At 50.1% G+C, this 10,736-nt stretch overlaps 1 protein-coding gene across 2 annotated transcripts; it reads left to right on the top strand.

Annotated features, from left to right (window-relative positions):
• Positions 1-2,057: 2,057 nt before the first annotated feature.
• Positions 2,058-10,495, top strand: CLEC3B (C-type lectin domain family 3 member B). 2 transcript variants are annotated; one of them, XM_032988190.2, is made up of 3 exons: positions 2,058-2,352; positions 7,147-7,245; positions 8,499-10,495. In XM_032988190.2, exons 1-3 carry the CDS (start codon positions 2,247-2,249, stop codon positions 8,897-8,899), a joined length of 606 nt encoding a protein of 201 aa, XP_032844081.1. In that variant the 5' UTR covers positions 2,058-2,246; the 3' UTR covers positions 8,900-10,495. The 2 variants fall into 2 exon arrangements, with proteins under 2 accessions (XP_032844081.1, XP_032844072.1); XM_032988181.2 differs by having other exon boundaries at positions 2,064-2,352; positions 7,144-7,245.
• Positions 10,496-10,736: the final 241 nt, after the last annotated feature.

Consider the following 10,736-nt stretch of genomic DNA (forward strand, 5'->3'; position numbering starts at 1 on the left):
TTTTGTGAAATATGTTTTCCCCCCCATTCCACATCCAACTCATCCGGGTCATCTGTTACAGCACAGTCTGTTGTATTTAGAAGCCTGAGTGTTCCCAAAAACTGAGTGAAGACACAAGTTTCTAAGTATTTTTGGTCACCTAACCCCTCGGGTGGCCCCAGGGAAGACCCCCCCCATATACTCAGCCTGAATCCAGGGTTGTGGGTGTGAGGCATCAACCAGCTTTTCAGAGCCACCGTGCCTTGTGAAGTGGCTCAGTGCTTTGACAGACCTGGCCACGAGATACTTTGGATTATTTGCCCTGGCATGTGCCAGGTTTCCTAAGTGCAAGGTGCACCTGTAGATTTTGAGTCTCAAATGTGTGAGTACTGCCAGAGGAGGAAGGGAAGCAGTCCAGCTCCGGGCAGATGCAATGCCCTTGGTATGGAGATGGAGCAGCCTTCCTCTTAATAGGACATCTGCAGTAGCATGTCAAACATCTCCCCAGCTTTCTTCATCCATGCTTTTGCCCAGGCCTGCCGAAACACAGTCCCTTTTCAGATCACTTTCAGGACAAAGGTGTAGAGGCTGAGATCTCCCCGCTGCCCAGTGGGGTGAGGCAGAGCCGAAACCTCTCCAGTTCCCAGACAGGGCAATGGAAAGGGTTAAAGAACAACACAACAAACAGCACTCTGGTTTGGTTAAAACCTCTGGAGCTGTTGTTGGGTGTCCTATCCTATAGACCTGAAAGTTGTTTTGGAAAATGAAAAGCACATGACGCCACCGGGTAGCCTGGTGGTGGGGGACGCGTTTGCCACCAACGGAGTTTTGCACCCTGGGGTGGTGCCACCCAGGAGCCTCCGAGGTCTCGGTGTGACCTGCCGGGCAGCCCCACGGCACTGACCATTCCTGTCCTTCCAAAATCACCAGAGGCGTAAGGGACAGTATGACCAACGCAGCTGTCCTCACCCCTGAGGATGGGAACCGCCATGAGGAGAGTGATTTATGCTGGAAATGCCCCAGAACCAATAATTTGAGCCCAGGGCTTGAGAGTCACCCTCCATCCCCCGCTCTCGGCCCCTGCTGCCCCTCAATCCCAGGCAGGTCCTACAGCTAAGGGGGGTGCCACCAAGCCACCCTGCACTGGCACAGACCAAAGTCTTACCCTGCAGTGTAAATTTGGGAGCTGGACAAGAGCAAAGGCACAGCCACATGCACTGCAGAGCTGCTGTGCACAGCACCCTCCTTTTGAAGAGGGGGAGTCCCAAAAATAGAGGTCCAAGTCAACGCATTTGGAAACTGCCCTCAAACTTTAGCTGTCTAAGGGCAAACAAGATGTCACTGCTCGGGCAGAGGGGAGGAAGCGTCCAGCTTGTGTGGGATGGCTCTGCCCACAGCACCTGCCCCTCATCCCTGCAGGGAGCAGGGAAAGGGGCATCCCTGCAGCAAGGGTCACCCTCCAGAGGGGACCCTGGGCGGAGCTGGGAAGAGGTGGGCACTAGGCACCCGTCTCACCTCTCATGGAGAAGCAGCAATGGCAGGACAACCCCGCCAAGGCCACAGTGGAACTGGTTTTTTGAGGTGTAAGAGCTGTCCTACACTTTGAGCAAGGACTACTCTAGAAAAAAAAAAAAAAAAAATCCACACCTATTCTCCTCCTTTGCCCCCCTCCGCGGCTGCGCTCAGGCTGGGGGGGGATCACAGCAGCCCCTTGAAATGGGGATAAATCAGAAACCTCCACGCAGGGCCTTGCATCATGCCATGGCAGGGCCTGGGGTGCTCGGTGTCCCCACGGGGTCCCTCCGCCTCTGTTGGTGCCCGCAGCCCTGCCGAGGGGCTGCCTGGCCCCTCTCTATTCCCTCCGCCACCCCAACGCCATTTCACACCTCACGCTGCCCGTTGCCATCACTGAAACACGAGATCAAACTCGTGGCATTTCGCTAAAAGCCGTAGGAAATCGCTCCAGCAACACTCACAGCCTTTCCTTGTGTTTAGCTTAGCAGATTTTCAGTACATTCATTCCCTTTTTTTTTTTTTTTTTAAAAAACAAAAACAAGCAGCCTGCTAAGAAACGCAAACCCGCTGGGATGTTTTCAGCCTTGGCCAGAGCTGCCTGAGCCCCCCCCGGGGCCGGGAGGCTGCCTCTGGCCGGGGCTCAGCGGGCGGCTTTCTGGGACAGTCATTTCTGATTCCAGCCGGTGTTCAGCCGGCTGTCTGAGGGCAGAGCAGAGCCACTCCACCTCCGCTCGGCACCGGACGGCAGCGGCATGGCGCTCCGGGGAGCCTGCCTCCTCCTCTGCCTCCTCTCCCTCGCCCAGGTCTCCGGCCAGCCAAACGCCAAAGCCCGGCAAAAACCGGTGGCCTCCAAGAAAGGTAAGGAGTGGTGGCACCTTCCCTGCAAGGGAGCCTTGCGGGGCTTGGGAGGCATGAAATTAGCCGTGTCGTTTGGGCATTTAACAGTGCTTTAATGAAACTTTTTGAAAAGCATCTAAAAACCTGATAAAGTGTCTTTTTTTTTTTTTTTTTTTTTTCCCCCTGTGGGAATGATTGTGTAGCCCTTTTGTAAAATAGTGAGGATACTGAAATGTTTTTGGTGGGCTCCTACCTTGTATAAATTTGATGGGACAGCTTGGTCTGAATTTCAGAGGGCAATGCATTTTCTATGTTATCTCTAAGGTTCTCTCCAAACTTTTCCTCTACTAAAATCTCCATTTCTATGACCCCTACCCCTCCTCGTTCATTTTCCAGAAGAAAGTAAGCGGCAGATGACAGAATGCTGTTGTAGATTTGGAGACATGTGTAGGCAGATAATATATAATCCATTCAATATTAACATAGATCTTCATTTTAAGAAACTTGCCCTGGGTGTATATCAAGCGGTGCATGAGCTCTGACTACTCAGGCATACCAGAGGGCAATGCATATAAAAAGATGCCTAAGGTTTCTTTTCCCTAGTGTTTGTTTTTTGGTTTGTTTTTGGTTTTTTTTTTTTCCTTTTTTTTTGCTACTGTCCCATCCTTTCTCCCTCCACCTCAATGCACATTAATTACAGGAGAAGGCAGGTAAGGAAGCAGCTCGCCCTGCAGCCCGGCGGTGTGTGAGGCTGCCTGATGTGTCCGGCTGCAGCCGTGTGGGCTTGGATCGCTTCTGGCGGGCGCTTGCCTGCTTGGAACGAAGCGGGGAGCGAAGAAGAAGCATCCCAGGAATTCACTTGGCCAGGCTGCTCTCTATGCTCACCCGGTGGCTGTTTTCATCAGATCCCACCCTTGAGAAATTTTTCCTTTTTCTCCCATTAGATCCTTCTATGAAATCACGGCATAGCTGCTTATTCCACATCCCTAGTCTGTGGCTGTTCTCTAGAGCAAAAAATACCCGCTTGGGCTCATACAGGGTACATACGTGCATTTCACTCACTGGAGGTATGAGGAGAGAGAGATATGTTTCTTAGGGGAATATTTTTCTCTATATATCACTGCAACTGCTGTTTGTAACCAACTGGTGACAAGAAGGTGGGAGAAAAATCACCTTTTTGGCAGAAAAATTGGCCTCTCATTTAAAAGAATTTGAGGGAGGTGTCCTGAAAATCAAGCCATCTGGAACAGCTGGTGGCAATTTTTACTGAGAGCTGGGGAGTTTCTTTTCAAAGGAGAGGTCAAGTTTTATGTGGGGAAAAGGAAAAAACCCAACAACTTGGCATTTTTTGGCCAGCCACTTCCAACCCCATGGTGGGTCAACTGCCCTGCCTTTACTGGAAACTTCCAGCATTTCTTGGTTAAACTTTTTCTGATTTTCACCAATGACAGGGGGTGGGGAAAGAGGGAGGAAAGTGCTAAAAATCCCCCGTGAGGCTCCTCTTTGTCCCCAGACCCTTGTCACGTCCAAGCCTGCCTGCCCACCCACTGCCGGGGCTGGGGCTCAGCCACCCCTGTCCTGAGCGAGGGCAGGATGGCCCCATTCCATCCCCATCCCCATCCCAGGCCCCCAGCACCCCTGCCCCACCTCACCCCCTGCCCTTCGCCTGAGAGGGTCGGGCAGGGTGAAGCCGCTGGATGGTTGGAGTGTTGGTCTGCATTTATGTTTTTTTAAGTCTGTGCAGCCAAACCACAAATGTTTGAAAAGAAAATGATGATTTGAGCCAAGCTTTTTCTCTTTTTTTACTTTTATTTTGTCTTTCCTTTTGTTTTCTTTTTTCTTTTTTTTTTTTTTTTTTTTGTAATTATTGCTTACATTTGGATCTGCTTCAGAGCAAAACCGGTACTGTTTCAACATGAAAAAGCCAAACCATAGCATTTAGAAAATGCTGAGACAGCACATTCACTTTGCCTACTGTCGGGGTTTTTTTCCCCCTCAAATTTCTCCACAGCGGTTCAGCAAACTCTCCGTGAACCTCGATGTCTTGCGGGGCAGGCAGGATTTGCCCTCCTCCAGCGGCCCCGGGTGTCTGGCCGAGAAGGGTGCCGAGGGGAAGCAGGCGATGGCACCCCTGCCCGTGGGGAGATGACACCCCCCGGCTTGGGGGTGCAATCTGGGGAACCACTGGCCGTGGTTGGGGGGCTCCCCTTGGTCACAGCTACAGCAGAGTGCTGGGGGCATAGGAGGAAGAAGCATCTTTGCGTAGCTGTCATGTAATTTTAAGGAAATTGGAGCCCAGGTGCTTAAATCAGTGGATAAGGACTGATTTGGGCTTCACCCCTCATGCTGCCCAAAATTTCAGTGTAGTCTTATAGTCTGGGTGCTCTTCCCTGTCATGCCTGTGAACATTTACACTGATACAAACCCAGTACAGGTGTGTTCAGTCCCCTCCTCTGATCCGGGGAACAGACTGCAATACGGAACATGATTTTTCCAGGTGGGACATTCATGGAAGTGCTTGGTGTCAGAAGAAATACTGATGGCCAGGCAGGTTTGATAACAACAGACACTGAGAACCAGAACAGTGCTCGCCCCTCTGGGGGACAGAAACCTGTTTGGATAGGAACAGAGCAGATGATGCCTGCCCAGGCAAAGCTAAGCAACCAAGACATAGATCCAAATTTCATATAGGGATAATTAAGTAATGAAAATTAAGTACAGAGGGATTTGTTTGTTATTCAGCATATAATTAGAACAAGGGAAACTGGGCAAGAGCTCCCCTTTGCAGCATCAAATACATTACTGCCCAGGCTTTCAAACCAATGGACTATTGTGACACACATCCTCCTGTGAGTCTCCTTTTCATCTCGCCTCTGCCCGCGCTTAATCCTGCTGCTCATGGTTAGCTGCACAAGGACCCACTCCAGCTCCCACGGGCAGCTCTGGCAGCCCCCACGCTGGCTTCAGTCACAGCAAACCCAAGCTGTAAAAGCCTTGACCACGGGCTTCGGGAGGTGAGCCTCGAGGAAACGACAGTGCAGAGACAAAAACCTTTGGTAATAACAGAAAACTTGATGTTGATGTTGATGTAGCCGCCGTACTCGCTTTGTAGCTGAAGTGCAAATTAACCACTCCCGGTTCTCACCGTGACATCCTGGTGAATCTGCTGCTGCCATAACATCTTGTGGGCCAGGATTTGGAAAGAAGGTGGTGAAAAGGGACAGGGCATGTAGGTAGTTATCAAGGAGACGTGTGACCTTGCGTGGCAGGGACCCTCTAGATGGGAACCCACCAGTAAACCCAGCCGGAACAATGTAAGGATCTGCCCCAGCAGGACTCATTGGTAGTGTCCTGCCACGGCCCTTGGATGTTACTTAAATCTAAGTAACATTTGTCCTGCTGCAAGACGGGCTAGCATGGAAAAAAAAAAATGGCATTAATTAGCTGTTTCCCACAAAGTGTTTTTATCAAAGGCAACAAAATAATAACTAGTGCCTCAGCATTAAGTGAACCCATTAAAGTTAATTGAGCAATGAGTAAATCAGCTTAATCCCCTCCTCCTGACGTATCTGGCTTTTCATATTCATGACACCATGTAATCTTTGGGCTGGTGGTTTTGGTCCTCATCCAAGCTGCTTCCCCACTCACCTGGCTTGGTGCCTCGGCTCCCCATCTCCTCAACCCTCGAGGAAGCCCGTCCTACTGCATTCCTGGGCAAATTGTCCCCTTTCCTTTCACTCAGTGAGGACTAATAGATGCTTACACCAGGCGAGGTAACGCAAGAGGAGCAGCAGAGACCGCGTAATGAATACAAATGCCTCAATGTTCAATCTCCCACCACCTCCAAGGCGTAACGGTCCTTTTGCTCCTAGACAGGAGAAATCCAAGTACCAAGTAATAGCTGGTTGAAGCCATTGTGGAACCAACACACCTAGCAGGCCATAGGCTTTAGTAGCAAGTTGCAACCAACTCCCTGGCCAAGGAGGTGTCTTCTCGCGGCAAGAGAGCAGCTCTGGCCAATTTTTGGGCACCTGCACTAAGAATGCTGAAGGCAGAAGCAGGGCAGAGGCAGCTGTGATGGCCTGAGGAATGGGGTGGCTGGTGGTGCAGGAGCAGATCCAGTGGAAGTACTGCAGCCCTTCCTGTTGAGCATCAGCCTGGTGAGCAAAGTGCTTTCTTGCCAATGCACCCGTAAGAGCAGACTAATGTGTGGGCACAGCAAGGAGTGCATACAGAGAAAATCATGTGTTAGGGTGTTCAAGGGCAGTCAGGAGGGTGTGCTGTGAATAGAGAGGGAGGGCATGACCTTGAGGCATTAAAAAAAAAAAAAAATCCTATTCAGCAGCAGCCTTAAGGTCCCCACAAGTGATCATATGTGGCAGAACTGCTCAAGAGGGGCAGCATCAGATGGTGCCCCCCTGTATTTTGAGAACTTGACCCCAGTGCAGCACTACCCCAGGCAAGTGCCTTACACGGGGGCTCCAGAGAACAGCCTGCACCTTGCAGTGCTCATGGGTGCGACCCCCACCCCAGCACTGCAGTGGCAGCCCAAGGGGAGACCCCCACCCCACAAAGCCCCATAGGGTGTAAAACCCCAAAACTCAAAATGGGAAAACTATGTTGATGGTGGAAGCAGTCTAGCAAGCAAACACTCGCTCTGATGGATGTGGAAGGAGACAGGCATTGACTTTGCAGATCCCGTTTGTTTGTCTTTGAGGGTAGAGAAACAGGGAGTTTTGATGATAGGAACAGCTTCATCTGCCTCCCTGGAGGACATGGCTGATGTTTATGCTCCTCCCCTGTTTTTTCCAGCAGATGGGGTGAGCCTCAAAATGATTGAAGACCTGAAGGCCATGATTGACAACATCTCTCAGGAGGTTGCTCTACTGAAGGAAAAGCAAGCGCTCCAGACAGGTAAAGAACTCACTGAAGAAGGCATGGCTTTTGCTTTGAGAGAGGAGCTGGTTATAGGGCAGCTACAATTGCTCCACACATTTTGACAAGAGATGTCTGAGCACCCCGTGACAGGGAGTCTGTCACAAGGAGGGAGGTTGGGAAGGTCAAAGCAAAATGTGGCTTTACGTGCTAGAGCTTCCCATTTGTAAAGCTATGGATATTTCTATGACACTAAGCCAGATGTTAATTTTCCTTTATGAGTTAGAGGGATGGGTAATGGATAAAAAATGGGTAAAGTCAAATGAAGCTTACAGTTTTGTCTGAACCAGTGAAATGGTGACCTGGTCTCTTATACATACCATGATATTGCCCAGGGAACCTCATGGAGGTCAGTCCCACCGTGCTTCATTGAACACATACAGAGGACAGTCCCAGAATGTCCATCTTCCAGCACTATTCCACGGTTATTCTATGCAAACCTCACCAACATTGGTAGGAGAAGGATTTGCAGAACACGAAACAGAAATGAGATGAAAATGCAAGTTAAGGAAAATTTTCTCCTTAGAAGAAATGGAACACAAGCAAAATCAAGGCTTTAGATCCAAGCTTACATTCATTGGTTTGAATATTAATGTGTGGTGCTGATTAGTTATTGTTTGGCTAGCGTACCCTGCAGTCTCAGGGTTTAGAGCTTAAAAAAAATAAAATAAATTGCTATTCTTAACAATAAAATTAAAGGCAAGTAGAAATTTCCTCCAAAGACCTCAAGCTGTGCAAGCACAACACTTCTGATCAAAGCCTATTAAAAAAGACATTTTTCTCATGCTTGCATAATTAAGATGACTGAACTGAAATTGCAGACTTTTTTCCAAAACACTCCAACACCACAGCAGCGCCCACAACCAACCTTGCCTTTAAAAAACCCATCGGAGAAACTGTAGCAGCAGCTGGGGAAGAGCAAGGCCCGGGGAAGGGGCGGGAGGACCACGCTGTGATCTCTGCTCCGGCCGCAGCAGAGCCCAGGAGGGTGACAGGGGCACCCCGAGGTCCGTTTTCCCCGACAGTTTGCAGGTGGGGAGGGCATTTCCCCGCAGCCGTGCCCTGCGTGGGAGGGAGAGGGCTCCCCATGCTGCTGGGGGTTGCTGCGCAGCCGAAGAAATGAAACCTGGAGTTCGGCCGCCGCGGCTGCGGCTGCCGCCTCCTCCGGGGTGCTGTTTTTAAACCCGATTCCCTTTCTGTCTTTTTGTTCTGTCCGTGTGGTAATCTTTCAGTTTGCCTGAAAGGCACCAAAATTCACCTAAAATGCTTCCTGGCGTTCTCGGAGACCAAGACGTACCACGAGGCAAGCGAAAACTGCATCTCGCAGGGCGGCACGCTCAGCACCCCCCAGAGTGGGGAGGAGAACGATGCTCTCTATGACTACATGCGCAAGAGCATCGGCTCCGAGGCGGAGATCTGGCTGGGCCTCAACGACATGGCAGCGGAGGGCAAGTGGGTCGACATGACGGGCGGCCCCGTCCGCTACAAGAACTGGGAGACTGAAATCACCACCCAGCCCGACGGCGGCAAGCTGGAAAACTGTGCAGCTTTGTCGGGGGCCGCCGTCGGCAAGTGGTTCGACAAGAGGTGCAAAGACCAGCTGCCTTACGTCTGCCAGTTCATGATCGTGTAGCGGCGAGGGCTCCCCCCCCCCCCCCGCCCGCCCGCAACCCGGGTCTTCCCCCTTGGCAGCAGGATTATAAAGCTATAGGTATGTGTACGTGTACATGTACGTATGCACGCACGCGCGCACGTGTTCAAGTAGAGTCACTCTTTGCAAAGAGAGCCGTCACGGCTCGGTGTCGGATTAGAGAGTGTTAGAGCATTTCATTTGGCCATATCCAGCCCCGTTAGCAGCTGCATCGTTCTTACTAAGGCACGATTTATAGATATATTTTTTTACACAGGGAATTTATTGGGATGGCTTGGTTGTTTTGGCAAAGAACCAGTGCAGCAGTCCAGCCTGGCAAACAGCCACCTCGGCTGCCTGGGGCTATCGCTCTGCAATGTCATTTCCCATCTTGCTGAGCTTTGTTGGGAAACCAGCACAGCCAGTTTCTGCTTTCTTCTCCTGTTTTTCTCCCCCACAAGCCCTGGCAGTGATCCGTAGGAGCTCCTTGTTCCTCACAGTGCCCCAATTCAGGCTCTTGGGGATCAAGGTCCTGTCTTGACGAGCAGAGGGAGTTACTCCTGTTTTGCATTGAGAGATACAATTGGGATTATTGGCTGAGTACCAGCTGCTCAGTGGGTTGTCCGACTAGTCCGGTTATGTGCATGAATGAATTAGCAAGTTAACAGGCATGGGTTGACTTACTCAGAAGGCGGGTGTCCTTTCCAGAAGCATTCCCCACTTCGTTGGTCCTTTTCTCATCAGCCAGAAGCCAGTTTCACTGATTTCAGTGAGACAGCAAGACCCACTGCCGGATTTTTTACAAAAATCCCATCAGAAGCTTTATTTATGCTCCAGCATCACAGGGGAAGCAAGGATGACTTGCAGCAGTCAGTCAAATATATTCTTGGAAATACAAGATTAAAGTATGACGTAAATAACAGGAAGTAATGCTATGAGGGAATATGCTGCCTTATGAAAAACAACTGTGTATTGAAAATGAACCCGAGGACAACTCACTTCAGCAGCTTTAGGAATCATCTGATGGAAACCCAGTTGAAATAGTCCAGTCTTTGTTGATCCAGGCACAGTCCTCAGCAAACATAAATCTGCTGAGTACTGTTTGTGCCTATAAAGTCATGCCCAGCTGAAGGTCTGGCCTCAGTAATACTTTGCTGAGAAAAAGGTTAAAGAAAAAAAATAACTTGAAATAAAGAGCAATGATGGGAAAGAAGTGCAGGCCACCCCAACAACTTAACGAAGCTTTGCTGGCTGTTGGCTGAGTGGTATTAGCAGTTCTTTGCAGTCTGGTGCTTGGTAATAACCCCTCCAGTTTGGGTCACGTCCCCCATGCTGCCAGGTTGGAGGTGTCAAGACATGATGTGCTTGGGGAGCCCATGGGAGAGGTACATTAATTTGCCGCTTTGTTCAAAAACAGCACGATGGTGGGTATTCCAAGACTTCGAGTGGGAGCCAAGCTGGAGGGATTGAAACACACACACACACACACACACACACACACACAAACGCAGGGTGCACACTTCCGAGGCTGTCACTATTGCCAAACTCTCCGCTGTTCAAATGACTATAAAATAAAATATATATATATAGCTTGCTGAAGAAACGGAGTTGCGTCAATGTGATTGGAGGGCTTTCTTCTCCTTGCATTTCTCTTTAAAAGCAGCTCCAGACATCTGTCAGAAGGTTGGAGATATCAAAGGCAGAGGGGAAAAGCAGAAAGCGAGAGCCTCTTGCCCTGTGATGTGGTTTATCGGATTCCCCCCTCCCACCCCATTATCATCCCAGTCACATGCCATACGCAGGATACAGACAGGGGATCCTTTTATAGGAAAATAACATT

The sequence above is a fragment of the Tyto alba genome, unplaced genomic scaffold, assembly GCF_018691265.1.
Source record: "Tyto alba isolate M040663 unplaced genomic scaffold, T.alba_DEE_v4.0 Super-Scaffold_46, whole genome shotgun sequence".
Lineage (NCBI taxonomy): Eukaryota > Metazoa > Chordata > Aves > Strigiformes > Tytonidae > Tyto > Tyto alba.